The 16,662-nt window shown below is 38.6% G+C and overlaps 1 protein-coding gene across 1 annotated transcript in view; it reads left to right on the top strand.

Moving 5' to 3' along the window:
* Positions 1-5,269: 5,269 nt before the first annotated feature.
* BEND2 (BEN domain containing 2) overlaps positions 5,270-16,662 on the top strand; it is a 41,302-nt gene continuing 29,909 nt past the window's right edge. The window contains 4 exon segments of the mRNA XM_061178099.1: positions 5,270-5,363; positions 5,707-5,867; positions 13,839-14,253; positions 15,522-15,644. Coding sequence (XP_061034082.1) covers positions 5,270-5,363; positions 5,707-5,867; positions 13,839-14,253; positions 15,522-15,644 — 793 coding nt within the window.

Below are 16,662 nucleotides of genomic sequence, written 5' to 3'. Positions count from 1 at the left end.
GTATTACAAAACATCTGACTGACTCCTCGATAGTGGGGAAAGAACTAGAGGAGAATTTTCAATTGTGGATGCCCTTTGACATCTCATTTCTACTTCTAGGAATTTATCCCATAGAACTACTTGCAGAAGTGCACGACTGTTCAGCAGCGTTCTTTGCAAGAGGGAAACTTTAGAAGTAACTTAAATATCCATGAATTGGGGACTGGTTAAATAAATCATGCATGGCCTATCTGCATGATAGGAAACTGAGAAGCTGTTAAAACTGATTGCAGTATACCTAAAGGTATTAGTTTGGAAAGACTAATACATGTTTAGTGGAAAAAGGAGGTTGCAGAGCAGTACTTATAGTCTGATCCCTTTTATCTATCTAACTGACATAAAAATTCAGAATAGGAGATTTCAGAAAAGGTGGCTAGGTAATTTTTTTATTGTGGTAAAATATATATAACATTATATTTATCATTTTAATCATTTGTAAGTGTTCAAAGTAGCATTTGACAGCCTAATAGCTCTGGCTAAAATTTTCAGTACAATATTGATAGCAGTGGTGAAAACGGGCATCCTTGTCTTGCTCCTAATCTTAGGGGAAAAGCTTTCAAGTCATTCACCATTGAATGTGATGTTAGCTGTGGGTTTTCATAAATACCCTTTATCTAGTTGTGGAATTTTCCTTCTGTTCCTAGTTTTCTGAGAATTTTTATAATGAAATGATGTTGGATTTTGTCAGATGCCTTTTTGGCATCAATTGAGATGATCATGTGTTTTTTTCCCCTTTTATTATATTAATGTGATGTGTTACATTGATTGGTTTTCTTATGTTGAACCACCCTTGCGTTCCTGGGATAAATCCCTCTTGGTCATGGTGAATAATCCTTTTTTTTTTACATTTTGACTGTGCCACGTGGCATGCGGGATCTTCGTTCCCCAACCAGGGATTGAACCTGCAGCCCCTGCAGTGGAAGCACAGAGTCTTAACCACTGGGCTGCCAGGTAAGTCCCTGAATAATACTTTTAACATGCTGTTGGATTAGACTTGCTAATGTTTTATTGAGGATTTTTGCATCTATATTCATAAGGGATGTTGGTCTTTTTCTTTTCTTTTAATGTCTTTATCTGGCTTTGGTATCACGGTAATTCTTCAGTTTTTTGGAAGAGTTTGAGAAGGATTGGTTGTTAATTCTTCTTTAAATGTTTGGTAGAATCCAGCAGTGAAGCCCTCTGGTCCAGACCTTTTCTTTACTGGGAGGTTTGTGATGATTGATTCAATCTCTTCACTTGTTATAGGTCTGTTGAGATTTTCTATTTTTTCTTGAGTCAGTTTAGATAATTTTTTAAATTATAAGGACAAATTGTCTTCTCATATACCAGCATCAAGCAATTTAGAAAATATATAGGAAAAAAACCCAATTGATAATGGCTACAAATAAATATTTAAAATTATAAGGAATAAACAAATAAAAAATAGCAGAACCTATATGAAAGGAAAGCAAATACTTTACTGAGGGTCATAAAAAAAGGCTTAAGTGGAGAGACACAAAGTGTTCCTGGATGAGAAAAAATACTTTAGTGTACCTTTAAAAAAAACCTTGGGAAAACCTATTTAAGGGACAGGTGGTAATTTACCATATCAAATGCACAAAAAGTTTAAAAGGACAATTATCGAAATATTAGGATACTAGTTTTGAAACAGGGAGCCAGATATAATGCAATAGGAAGATCATAAACAGAACAAAGAATTTAGAGTTAATATACTACAGTATATTAATATGAGAAACATATTACATAGTAAATCATGCTGGTACAAATGGTTAACTATTAGGAGTAGGGAAGCCCACTGGATTTTGCCTCACGTCACACTTAAATAATTTCAAGAGATGGATTAGAGAGCTGAATATCTAGTAAATGAAAGTATGGAAAACTAGAAGAAAATATAGTTGAATGTTTTTTCTAATCCTAGTGAAAGATTGAGTATAGAAGTAGTTCGAGAAGTCACAAAAATGTTAATGAATTTGATGAAATTAAAAATAAAGAACCGCTCCCTATCTCAAAAGCATCAGACTTCAAAAATCACATCACTACCTGGGAAAAGTATTTGCTGAAAATATACATTTTCCAGAGTTATTATCCTTAAGATAACAAGACCTCACACAAATCAAACAGGAAACACTGAAACCCCAATAGGGCAATGATCAGAGGACATGAAAAATAACAAGTCACAGAACAGGAAATCTTAATAGATAGCAAACATCTGAAAAATATTCAACTGCATTAGTAACAAGAGAAATGCAAATTAAAATGGGATACAAAAATGGGATAGATAAACTTTCATCTATCAAATTAGAAATTTTTAAATGATTCATTTTAGTGATAATGGAGAAAAACCATTGTACTTCAGTCTTCTATGAATGTAAATTAGTACAACCTTTTTAGACATTTTGGCAGCACCTATCAGGAGCCCCTGAAATGCTCATAGCCTTTGACCTACTGACTCTTCTATATATCCATTATAAAGAACTATTCAGAGATGTACATAAATATTTACATTTGAATGTGTACACATCATTATAGCAAAATAATGAGCAATTGGAAGCTGTATTAATGTCCTACAACAGAAAACAGATAACATAACCTATGGACATACACATGATGGAATATTATGCAGGCATTTAAAATATTTTAAAAATTATAAATGACATACAAAATTGCTCAGAATACATGTACAATATGAGTCAAACTACTATATAAAATATATAGAGGCCTTCCCTGGTGGCGCAGTGATTAACAATCCGCCTGCCAATGCAGGGGACACGGATTTGAGCCCTGGCCCAGGAAGATCCCACATGCTGCGGAGCAACTAAGCCCGTGCGCCACGACTACCGAGCCTGCGCTCTAGAGCCCGCGTGCCTTGAGCCCGTGCTCGGCAACAAGAGAAGCCACCGCAATGAGAAGCCCGCGCACCACAACGAAGAGTAGCCCCCGCTCACTGCAACTAGAGAAAGCCCGCGTGCAGCAACGAAGACTCAATGCAGCCAAAACAAATAAATAAAATAAATAAATTTATTAAAAAAACCCAAAAATTAAAAAATAAAATATATAGATAGTAAGAAAACAAGAAGGAAATATATCTAAGGGTTATGCTATTTCTTAGTGATGGATTACTTTATTTAGATTCTGAATTTTTTATAAAGAGCTTAATTTTAGGTTGACTTTTTATAGAAATCTATCACATACAAAAATATGCACAAATCATAAATATGCAGCTTAAATAATTTTCAACTTAATACACACATATAACCAACACTGAGCCCCCCAGAATCAGCTCTCACCTCCCTTTCAGTCACTACTCTCTTGCAAGGTAGCGCTATCCTGACATCTCCCACCATTGATTATATTTGCCTGTCTTTAGATTGAGCTTTAGCTCAATTGAATCATACACTATTCTTTTAGGTTCCTGAACCCAATTCCAATGTGTGTGTTGGGGCTTCCCACACAACAGCAAGCAATTCTTGGACACCAGCAGGGTGTCTGAGAATTCAACTAAATTCTGACACTATCTATTGTAGATAGTGTCAGATTCCACAGGTTGAGGGCTCAGTCTTACAAGACTGCCCCCTGCCACCCCTCCTCATGCCCCAGTCACAAGCCCAGGCTGTTACCTGTGCTTCTGACCTACTTGCTATAAATCAGAGGTTCCCACAACCTCCTGCTTGGGTTCAATTAATTTGCTAGAGCAGCTCACAGAACTCAGAGAAACATTTTACTTACTAGAATAACAGTTTATTATAAAAGGACATAACTCAGGAACAGCCAGATGAAAGAGAGGCACAGGGCAAGGTATGGGGAAAGGGCACGGAGCTTCCAAGCTCTCTTCTAGCTCCACTCTCCTCAATCTCCATGTGTTCACTAACCTGGAAGCTCTCTGAACCCTGTCCCTTTGGGTTTTTCTGGAGGCTTCATTACATAGTCATGATTGATTAAATCATTAGCCATTGGTGATTGATTCAACCTCCAGCCCCTCTCCCCTCCTGGAGGTCAGGGGGATGGGACTGGAAGTTCCAATCCACTAGTCACATGGTTGGCTCCTCTGGTGACCAGCCTCTATCCTTAGGTGATCCAGGGGCATTCCAAAAGTAACCTCAATAACATAACAAAAGATACCTTGATCACTCTCATCACTTAAAACATTTTAAGGATTTTAGAAGCTCAGTGCCAGAAACCAGGATGGAGACCAAACATGTATTTCTTATTATAAATCACAATATCACAACTATATTCTCTCCTTTTTAAAAAAAATTAATTAATTAATTTTGGGCTGCATTGGGTCTTTGTTGCTGCGTGCGGGCTTTCTCTAGTTGTGGCGAGCAGGGGCTATTCTTCGTTGCGGCGTGTGGGCTTCTCATTGTGGTGGCTTCTCTTGTTGCGGACCATGGGCCCTAGGCACTCGGGCTTCAGTAGTAGTGGTGCACCGGCTTAGTTGCTCCGTGGCATGTGGGATCTTCCCAGACCAGGGCTCAAACCCTTGTCCCCTGCATTGGCAGGCAGATTCTTAACCACTGTGCCACCAGGGAAGTCCCAGTATATTCTCTTTTGTGTCTAGCTTTTACTCAACGTTATCGTTGTGAGATTTGTCCTCATAGTGTGTAGCAGTAGTTGGTTTATCCCACTGCTGTGTAGTCTTTCTTTGTATGAAAACACCACAGTTTAATTATTTATAGCTTGTATTAGTCAGAAAAAAAAACCAGTTTAAAAAATAAAAATTGAAGTTACAGCTCAAATTGGAGGTATTTCATAATTGAATTTTTCCCACAATATTAGTCTGCATTTATGTAACTTAAGAGTCTTTAACTCCTCTGATTTCTTGCTTCTGAGCCTTTGTTCCTTCGTATCTCCACTATAGAATGAAAGGGAAACAGGAAAGTGGGTAAAACTCGAAACCCTTCATTCCGCCTCATTCCTGCCCTGGCTCAGGATGGATAAAGGGAACCTAGCTCTCTCATTAATGCCCCTCCCAGTACTGTGATGCCAGCGTTCAAATCTACTACAAGATATGATATGACAGCATTGCACTCAATGTCTTCCTGGTGGCAGAGATGAATGACTCAGAACCATAACCGAGCCTACATAATTCAAGAAGAGTTTTTGGCTTATTTTTCACATACAGTCCTTTAGGTTTAATATAAAATTTAACTACGGAAGCAATCATAATCTTAGCGCTGAAATGACCTTAGACGTAATCTCACCCAGTTTTCACCGAGCAGGGGAGGAGGCGATGTCTTTAGTGGTCTCTCCAGGCCGCACCGTGGTGGGCGGCCCAAGCCAGAAGAGACTCCTGACTCACGTTTGGAGGCCCGCAGCCTCCCTGAGTAAAAAGCCTCTGAGCTCCTTGACTAAAGCAGTTAGGACTCATGCTCTGTTGTTCATTTGTCTCCAGCACTTACTCTGTAGCCTTTAGGTTGTGGAGCATCTGCTTCACAATTTGGAACTGTGTTTGATCTGGATTCTTATTCCTACGCGTGGGCAATAAAGCCCTTCAGTTTTTAAAGGTTTATTCTAAATCACTAATGGAAGAATTCTCATTTTGTCGCTCTCTATAAACTTCAGCCAGGACTCCAATTCAACTTGAGTTGGTATTCTGAGAACATATCCATATTAAGTTTATTAAGGCAGTAAGTGGGTGAAGTAACTTTTTTATGTGTTGCTTTTCAGGAGTTGAAGGTTTAGCAGAGCTAGGTGACCAACCAGTTTCACAAATGAACCGTCTAGCAAATTTAAGAAGACATCGCCCCTACTCAGCGGAAATGGAGTTCATCCCGTTGCACAAAAAAGGGCGATCATCTATTCCAGGAGAGGATAACATGGGTTGTATGGTAAAGTGAAAATCTTTCTGTTTTTCATTCTGCTTTATTTCTTTTTAATAGATTGAGTTTAATTTCATACAGTGAAATGCACAGATCTTTAAGTGTATACAGTTCAATGAGTTTTGACAAATATGCACGCTCACCCCTCATCAAGGTAAGAACATTTCCATCATCCCAGAAATTTCCCTCATGCCTACTCCCAGTAAGTCCCCACCCCCTGAACCTTGGCGAAATACCATTCGGATGTTTTTTTCCATCATAGATTAGTTTTGCCTGTTCTAGAACTTTATATAAATAGAATCATATAGTACGCACTCTTTTGTGTCATGGTCTCTTTTCCTTAGAGTAATGTTTGGAGTAATGTTTTCCTTAGAGTATTGTTTGGAAATATTTCATTCCCATTTATTGCTAAGTAATATTCCGTTGTATGAATATCCACGATTTGTTTATCCCTTCTCCTTCTGATGGACATTAGGGTTGTTTCCAGTTTTCGGCTATTATGAGTAAAGTGGCTGTGAACATTATTATGGAAGTCTCTGTGAACATATATTTATGTTTAATTTGGGTAAATGCTCAGGAGTGGAAATACTGGGGCACAGGGTAGATTAAAGTTTATGAGAAACTGCCAAACAGTTTTCTGAAGTGGTTGTGTTGTTTTACATTTTCATCGTATTCTGCTATGCTTCTAAATCTTTGAAGTTGAATAAAATAGATTATTAAACTATATATAATTAAGCTTAACAGAAAATGCATTTATTTACTTACATGAGGATGAAGATAGTAATACCACCTAACCAGTATAGGCAATTCTCTTAACTTCTATCAGCCCCAATATTTTAATCTTTGGGGGGATAATGTTATTTGCCTCCCAAGAGCCATGGTTTCTGACATAATTATGTGAAAGCACTTTGAAAAGCATAAAGCATTATAGAAGGGTAAGATGACAATATTGTTTTTATTATTACTAATCTATATTATAATTCCATATAATTTTTACTGCCTAATAAGTTTGTAATGCAGGGCTAATTCAGATAATTTTTTAAAACAAAGACTTTGATAACTACTTGGTGTATTTCTATTAAAATTATCCTTATAGTCCATAATTCATCCTTAAAATAGTTATTATAATTAAATCAAATGGTTATTTGCTGTCTGTTTATTTATTTATACTCTATTTTATTCCAAAAAAGGATTTAAGGTGTCTTAGAGATTAATCTATTAAGAAAAATAGGTGCTTATGTGCCTCCTATTTTGTCCACAGAGTGTCACTGTTGGATTATTTGAAAATTAAAAGCCATATAACATTTGGTTCTTTGTGATTAGAAATATTTGCTTTTAAAGCAGTTCTGGTGCCGGATTACTGGAAGACTAGTCCTTCCATCCTGAAGTACATAAGGGGTTAAGCTTGATGGAAAATGTTATCTTAAGTGTAGTTGACTTAATGAGAAAACAGTTCTGCAAATATCTTTCCATGTTGTTGTAGTATTTGCAGCGGGCAGAGGTCCTTTAGGCCTTTGGTGCTTCTTTTTTTTTTTTAAATAAATTTATTTATTTATTTATTTATTGGCTGCGTTGGGCCTTCGTTGCCGTGCATGGGCTTTCTCTAGTTGCGGCGAGCGGGGGCTACTCTTCGTGGCGGTGTGCGGGCTTCTCATTGCGGTGGCTTCTCTTTGTTGCAGGGCACAGGCTCTAGGCACGCGGGCTTCAGTAGTTGTGGCTCGTGGGCTCTAGAGCGCAGGCTCAGTAGTCGTGGCGCACGGGCTTAGTTGCTCCGCGGCATGTGGGATCTTCCTGGACCAGGGCTCGAACCCGTGTTCCCTGCATTGGCAGACGGAATCTTAACCACTGCGCCACCAGGGAAGTCCCCCTTTGGTGCTTCTTGAAAGCGAAATTGAAGTCCTAAAACTTTTCTTTCAATTCCTTCTTTTATATTTCCTTTTGGTTTATTAATAAATCCTTCCTATACAAAAACATGAACACCTTATTGTAAAGAAGGTGGAAGTGTCATTAATGAATGTACATCAGACTGAATATTTAAGTAATATTAATTTATAATTGCCAAATATATTTACATTTACTATCATAAAGAAAATGATTAAAATTCTTTTTCAGCCTTCATTGACTATGGAGTAACTCTGAACTTGTGAGCCCAAGGAAATATTTCTCTCACATGAGCAGTTTACCATTTTATTTTCCTCTTTTCCTTATCTGATAGAAATTCATAGCAGTTTTGTACCCTGTTTCAGTAGCTTTTCTAATTTTTGAAATACTTTTAGATTTATGGAAGAGTTGCAAATATATTACGAAGAGCTCTTGTGTATACACTTCACTTCCCTTAATGTTAACTGACCTGTATAATTTAAATTTATGGTAATTGTTTAACCACAGTACAGTTTTCAAAACCAGGATATTAACATTGGTACCTTACAATTAGCTAAACTGCATCCTTGTTTGAATTTCACTATCCCCCCCACAATGTCCTTTTTCTGTTCCAGGATCCGATCCAGTATCCCAGATGGAAATTAGTTGTGTCTCTTTAGTTTCTTCCAATCTGTGACAACTCCTTATTCTTTCCTTGTCTTTCGTGACCTTGACATTTTTGATGAGTGTACCGATCAGTTATTTTGTAAAATGTCTCTCGATTTTGATATGTCTGATATTTTCTCTTGAATAGATTGAGATTATGCATTTTTGGCAAGAACACCACACAAACCATGTTGTCTCCTCATTGAATCGTATCAGGAGTATGAGGTGTCCATATATCTTTTTACTGGTGATGTTAACATCAATCATCTGGTGTCTTCTGGATTTTTTTCACTGTAAAATTACTATTTTCCCTTTGTAATTAATAAATATCTTGGGTAGGAGTGTACTTTGAGACTATGCTAATATCCTGTCCTCAACTTTTTGCCCTGTGTTGAGTTAGCTCATGGATTTCACCTGCAACATTCAGTACTGTGGTGTTTGCCTAATGGTGACTTTCTATTTCCCTTATTCCTTTGTATTTATTAATTGGAATTGATTTGTAATGAATAACTGTCCTTTCTCCCCCATTTATTCATTCAATTACCTATTTTATATCAATATGGACGCATGGGCATTTATTGTATTATATAAATTATAATCCAATATTATCACTATTTTATTGATCAAATTTTCCAGCTTTGGCTATCGGGAGCTCCTTCCAGTTGGCTCGTGTGACCTTTTGACATGCCCCCACTTCTTTTTTGAGCAATTCCTTTTTTTCTGACATCACAAGGTGTTCTAGTCTCATTTATACTTTCCCTGTTCCAGCTCTGGAATTCACCTCTCTTCAAGGAGCTCTGGTTCCTTTTATTGGAGAGTGGTATTTAGAAACCAAGATCTAGACACTAGGTGTGTTCATTGCTACTCTTGTGTCATTGATTTTAGTCCCTCTTAGTGGACAGAGCTAGGAAATAAGTGTATGTCTACTAATCCAGACATACACATATATTTATGTTTCTATATCTATTTTTATATATATTATAAACTATGTGTTCATACTGATATTCAGGAGCTTCTGTTAAACTTAGGTTCCTGTATAGTAACTTCCTTCCTTTAGTCCTCTTTTTAATCGGCTCTTATCTTTTTCATTCTCATGATTGTGAGGTTTGGTTTTACTTTATCTCTGCTTTATATTGTAGACTTCTGAAATCCTTTTGGAATGTAGGTAAAAAAGAAAAACAATTAAAATAGGGAAATATATATTTCTAGTGCTTTATTTGGCTCCTAGAGATATTAAGCATTGACTCACTTATTTTCATGATATTAATAGGAGAGCAGGCATCTGTAGTTTTCTATGATGAAAATCATCGTAACCAACTTTCGGAACTCCAGCACTATTGCGAGGTATCAAAGTTGTCTCTTAAATGTAGTTTTCCAAAATATTGAGCTAAAAGTTTCTTTACCTCATTTAATGTCATTGGACTATTAATAGAAATTTTGCTATGCCAAGTTCTCTATGATTATCACTCCATTGTGATACATTTAAAAAATATCTACTTAGAACAACATCCCTAGGTGAAAAACTTGAAATAAAAATATGGCTTTTGTACCTTAAAAAATACAGCCCATAACTGGTCAAGTGTAGTTAAGTGTCTTGCATCTAGACTGTTCGATATTGAATTTCTCCAATATTCTCTTTTAAGGAAGTTGGCTGATTTGGATAAAACTTAGTATGTGCCTAAATGCATGTCAAGATATTTCAGTTGAAACAAAATGGCAGCCCACCATTTTTTAAAGAGTTTATCTTCCATAGTTTTGAGGGGATTTTGTAAAAATTGACGTGTTGGTGGAGATTGATAGAAGTATGTAATTATCAAGGATTCTGTGAGCGGCATACCCTAGAAGCAGTGAACATTTATAAACAAATACATGTTTCTTAACATATAAAAAAGTTTCTTGAATACAATGAACATACTTTGAAAAGTAAAAAATGTTTATGGGAGTCTTCATCATTATAGAGAACAGCAGTGGAATACTTAAAGGGAACGTGTCTTATCTTCCGGGGAAGGATGTACAGAGAGTGGGAATGCAGGGACGACGTAGGGAGTTCTGATTTTTGAGCAGTGCTCTCCCCTGCTTGCTTTACATCAGCATCCACGATGAACTGGGTTGACACTGCTCTGCCAGGACTTTCTGAGCGATTGTGCAAGATGTGGTGGGATAGAGTATCTCCGCTAAGACATGCCCAGGTTCCAAAGTCACAGCTAAGGGATGCTCTCCATTTCTCCTAGTGTGCTAGCTCCCTCCTTTCTTCAGCGCCTTCCCTTACCAGTCTAGACCACACGGTGCAGCACTTCCATCTGTCCTTTTTTAATCCTCGCCCAGCACCCCCTTTAGTAAAACCCCAGCCCTGTCCAGGCTGGGAAGCAGAGGGGAGGACCTCCACTGGGGACTGGTGATCCTCAGGCAACCCCAATCCTGTTCTCTTATTTCGTGGAGAAAATGGAGGGTGTGGAGCCGAAATCCCCTCCAAGTCCTGATTCCTCTCCCCACAGCCCTCACACTTGCCTGGATCCATCTCTGACGACCTCCTTCCTGACCACTGGAGTGGGAAAAGTGTTTCCTCTGTAAGGCTAACACCTCTGCTGGTTTCTGCATCTGACCCTCTTTCCCTGTGCTCAGACACCTCCCTTCATCCCCCTGTCTCTTGTGTCTTCAGCCTCTGTCTCCATCACTCTCAGCATAGTCATTCTCCCACAGGTTTAAAAAAACCACTCCTTTTTGCCTCCCATCCCTCTATAGCTGTCATCCTCTCTCTCTCCTTCCCATCATAACCCAGCTCTTTGATCGTCATTTATGTTCACTTTCTAAACATTTGACTTCCTGTTTTCTGTTTGGGTGTTTTTAATTTCTGTTTTAATTTTTTTTTATTGAAGTATAGCTGATTTATAATATTGTGTTAGTTCCAGGTGTAGAGCATAGTAATTCGGGGTTTTTGCTGATTATATTCCATTATAGGTTATTATAAGATTTGGGGTATAATTCCCTGTGCTCTACAGTAAATCCTTGTTTATCTGTTTTATGTATAGTAGTTTATATCAGTTAATCCCATACTCCTAATTTGTTGGGTATTTTAGAATATACTGTTCCTTCTGCCCTGTATGCTCCTCTGTACATCTCTACCTAGTGAACACCTTCTCATCTTTTCATTCTCAACGCAGATACCTCCTTCTTCGAAAATCCTGCCACGACTTCCAGCCTGGATTAGGTCTTGCTCTTCTGTGCACGCTTAGCCTCTTGTTCTTATCTGTATCGTGGCAATAATAATACTAATAGATGATTGAGCACTATCAGACCAGTCATCATGTACTATTATTATTATGTTGGTATTAATACTGTAGCACGCTGTTTTGTCCTCAACAGAACTGAGAGAGGTTTTCATCCCGATTCTATTTATAAGGAAATTGAACAACAGAGAAGTTAAGTAACTTGAACCCAACTGTGTTCCCCTAGAGCCTGTGCTAGTTATTCAGGGCTGAGAGCCAGTGGGTCTCACGCTTCATCGTGCATCAGAATCACCTAGAGGGCTTGTGAAAACACAGATCACTGCCCTCGATCTCAGAGTTCCCAGTTCAGTAGATCTGAGGTGGGAGAGTTTTCATTTCCAACAAGCTAGTAGATGGTGTCGATGCTGCTGGCCCACGGAGCACACTGAAATCCACTGCTCCAGGCTGCTGGTCACTTTCTCTGTTGACCTTGTCTCTTCACTTGTCTCTCTCCAGCTAAAATGGGAGTTCCTTAGGGTAGGAGCTGGGTTTTTTTTCCTTTTTCTTTTTCTTTCTTTTTTCTTTTTAATGTCCACATTCCCAGCATCTAGCAAAGTAGTTCTCACAGGTGGTAGGCCTTCAATAAATGTTTATTTGAATGAATGATGTAATGGTTCTGGCCTTTTAAGTGTATTTTTGCCCAAATGAAATTTCTGTGTATTTCAAGAATTCTCCGGTTTTATCAGTCACATACTTGATTGGCATACAGGGGCCGCGTACTCAAAGGTTTTGTAAGGTTAATTGTTAATTGCATGACTTTAAAATACTCTGAAGCCAAAGGTCACATCTGTTGTATTTGGCTCACTGTTCTTTCCAGAGTGGACCCCTCACTGCCTATTAGTTTATACCATCATTATATGGAAAGAGGCTCTTTGGCCTTTTAGCAGATTTGAAAATTTCTTTCCTAAAATAGCACCTTCCTTGCTGTAAAATGACTCCATCATAAATGTGATGGCTTATAGGAATTGTGGTACATTTACTTCCCAGTATTCAAGCTTCTTAAAATGCCTGTGTGACATGGAGTAGTTGAGTGGGAGGTTGGGGCGCCTTATCTCAGCCAGCTCGGCTCTGGGTCACCAACAGCCAGGCATCAAGTGGGAAACAAGAGATTTCTGACGGCTTGAAAACTTTCAAACTTTGACTTTGGCTTAATGGTATTTTCTTATATGTTACTTTTGTTTCAAAATAGGAACTACTAACATTTTTTTTTATTATGACAGGATTTGCGAGAACTTATTGAAAACACGAATAGGCAAGTTAACCACCTTTGTGGAGTCGTTTCACAAATGCAGCATTCTTTGGAGAAACCATTGTTGCCTAACTGTGTACATGTTATAAGAAGATTTTTACTACTTCCATAAACCTCTAGTTCCTAAAGATACCGATCAGTTAGAAGTGAGAGAGAACTAATAACTCTGAGATTAGCAAGGCTGATCTATCCTTACTTTAGCAGTAGGTTGGAGAATAACCTCTCTTGGAAGAATGCTGAAGTCTAGGTTTGAGACATGATACTGAATATTTTTATGTTTGTAACCATAATGTATAAAATGCAATCAAAATGTAGGGTTGAAGAGGATTAAAAATCATATAATCAAAATTCAGCATTTATACTTGACTATGGAAAATGATGGGGCTTCCCTGGTGGCGCAGTGGTTAAGAATCCGCCTGCCAATACAGGGGACACGGGTTCGAGCCCTGGTCCGGGAAGGTCCCACATGCCGTGGAGCAACTAAGCCCGTGCGCCACAACTATTGAGCCTGCGCTCTAGAGCCCGCGAGCCACAACTACTGAGCCCGCAAGCCACAACTACTGAAGCCCGCGCATCTAGAGCCCGTGCTCCACAAGAGAAGCCACCGCAATGAGAAGCCCATGCACCGCAATGAACAGTAGCCCCCGCTCGCCTCAACTAGAGAAAGCCCGCGTGCAGCAACGAAGACCCAATGCAGCCAAAAATAAATAAATAAAATAAATAAATTAAAAAAAAAAAAAAGAAAATGATGTTGCAAGGAAAACAGGTATTAATGCTTTTACTGACTTTTCAATTCTTATTTTTACTCACAGATGATTTATACTGAATTTGTGTCATTTTAGAGGTCATCTGGATTTACACAAAAAAGTTTTGATTGTATACTTCATGGAGAAATTACAGAAAGGAGCTTAACCCGTTCTGTGCTTTTACCCTGGACAGGGAGATTGTAGCCTATCTTTACCCGTGGAAAGGAAGGAAGACAATGCCGGGACCAACCCTGTAGGAACATCTCTTCAGTCAGCAGCACTCCCTGAACTGCAGCAGCCGGTCCTCAGGGAGAGTCCACCACTGCCCAGAATTGTCTCCACATACTCATTAAGGCCGTGTTTCACACCACACAGCCCGTCTCCTGAGCTTCCTGTTCTATCCTCCCATCTCAGTGAAGGTGCCGAAAGTACCAACAATGTTATCTCATCTGCCCAGGCTACTGTAGCAGTACCTATAGCAGTTCCGCCACAAGGAGAACCCAGTCTGGCAGATACCTCTGAGACAATGAACTACTCAACTGTAATGGGAAATAACAGCATGGGCCCAGACACTGCCTTGCCATTTCTCTGCATCCCTCCCAATACTGGTGAGTTTGAAACGGCACACATTACAAATAGCATCCTGTAATCTATATTCAAAAGCATCCTTAATGCAAACTAGTGATAGCTGTTTTTTAATTAGAGGTTTTATATTGAGATAATTATAGATTCACATGTAGTTGTAAGAAATAATACAGAGTGATACCCTTTACCCAATTTCCCTCAGTGGTAGCATCCTGTAAAACTATAGTAAAATATCACAACCAGGATATTGACGTTGATATAATCCATGGATCTTATTCAGCTGTTCCCAGTTTGACTTGTATTCATTTGCGTGTGTGTACTTTTAGTTCTGTGCAGTTTTACCATATGATAAGGTTTGTATGTCCACCACCATAGTCAAGGTACAGAATATTTCCATCACAAGGATCACTTGTGTTGCCTTTTTTATAACCACCTATCACCCTATGGTGACCCTGCCCTCCCTATTCCCCTATCCCTAACTCTCCCTATTCCCTTATCCCCTCAGTACTCAGGCAACCACTGATCTATTCTCCATCTCTAGAACTTTGTCACTTCAAAATTGTTATATATTTGTAGGCATATGGTATGTAACATTTTGATATTGGCTTTTTTCACTAAATATAAGTCCCTAGAGATTAAACCAGGTTGTTCACTAGTTCCTTCCTTTTTATTGCTGAGTACTGTTACTTGGTATAGATGTGTCATAGTTTAACCATTTGTCTGTTGAAGAGAATTTGGGGTTTTGTTTTCCAGTTTTTCACTATTAGGACTAAGGCTGCTATGAATATCCATGTACAGGTTTTTGTGTAAACAGAAGTTTTCATTTCTCTGACATGAATACCCAAGAGTGCAGTTGCTGGTTATATGTTAACTGTGTGTTTAGTTTTATGAGAAACTACGTGTTTTCCAGTGTAGGTGTACCATTTTGCATTCCTACCAGCAATGTATGAGTGATCCAGTTTCTCTGGAGCCATATTTCTGCTCTTTCCATTGTTCTTTCCTACCAGCAATGTATGAGTGATCCAGTTTCTCTGGAGCCATATTTCTGCTCTTTCCATTGTTCTTTCTTCTTGATGCTCAAAGATCCATTCTTTTATCATATTCTTTCTGTTTGAAGATTTTCCTTTAGCCTTCCTTTAAGGGTAAGTCTGCAAGAGACAAGTTCTTTTAGTTTTCCTTCATGTGAGAATGTATTTATTTCCCATACATTAATGAAGGATAGTTTCACTATGTATAGAATTAATGACTGAGAGTTGTTTTCTTAAGCACTTGAAAAATGTTTTTACTGTAGCTATGCCAGAAAGAGCAGAAACCAGCCCGGAGAACAACCCTGAGACAATGAGTTACCCAACTTTATTGGGAAATGACAGTGGCCAATGTTCTTCTTTACCTGTCAACCTCCCACCCAATTTTGGTGAGTTTCAAATAATGCATACTACAAGTAGCACTGTTTAATCTAGATGTATCAGCATCCTTAATGCAAGTTAACGGTAGCCCATTTTTTAAATTAAACTTTTTATTTTGAAATAATTTTAGATTCACATATATTTGTAAGAAATAATATAAAAAGATCCCTTTTACACTTTACCCTTTTCTCTCAATGACTACATCTTGCAAAATTAGTAAAATATCACAACTGGGGTATTGACATTGATATAATACACAGATGTTATTGAGATGTCCCCAGTTTTACTTGTAGTAATTTGTGTGTGTTTATATTTATTTCTGTCTGATTTCATCACATGAGTAGGTGTGATATCCACCAACACGGTCAAGATACAGAAACATTTCCATCACCATAAGGATGCCTCTTCTTGCCCTTTTATAGCCACACCCACCTCTCTCAGGTCGCCCTTTCCTTCCCCACTGCTTGTTCCCTAGCCCCTGGCAAACACTGGTCTCTATAATTTTGTCACTTCAAGAGTGTTATATAAAGGGAGTCTTACAGTATGTAAACTTTGAGGATTTTTTTCACTCAGCATAATTCCTTGAGGATTCATCCATGTTGTTGCATGTATCAAAACTTCCTTCCCTTTTTTTTAAAAAATTTATTTATTTTTGGCTGCATTGGGTCTTCGCTGCTGCGCGTGGGCTTTTCTCTAGTTGCGGCGAGCGGGGGCTACTCTTCGTTGCGGTGCGCGGGCTTCTCATTGTGGTGGCTTCTCTTGTTTCAGAGCACAGGCTCTAGGTGCGTGGGCTTCAGCAGTTGTGGCTCATGGGCTCTAGAGCACAGGCTCAGTAGTTGTGGCACACGGGCTTAGTTGCTCCGTGGCATGTGGGATCTTCACGGACCAGGGTTTGAACCCGGGTCCCCTGCATTGGCAGGCGGATTCTTAACCACTGTGCCACCAGGGAAGTCCCTCCTTCCTTTTTATTGCTGAATAGTTTTACAGGATTTCAGTATGCAGTAATTGTTTTTAACCATTTAGCCA

The sequence above is a fragment of the Eubalaena glacialis genome, chromosome X, assembly GCF_028564815.1.
Source record: "Eubalaena glacialis isolate mEubGla1 chromosome X, mEubGla1.1.hap2.+ XY, whole genome shotgun sequence".
Lineage (NCBI taxonomy): Eukaryota > Metazoa > Chordata > Mammalia > Artiodactyla > Balaenidae > Eubalaena > Eubalaena glacialis.
The sequence above is the reverse complement of the archived record's forward strand: the minus strand, read 5'-3'. Positions and strand labels throughout refer to the sequence as shown.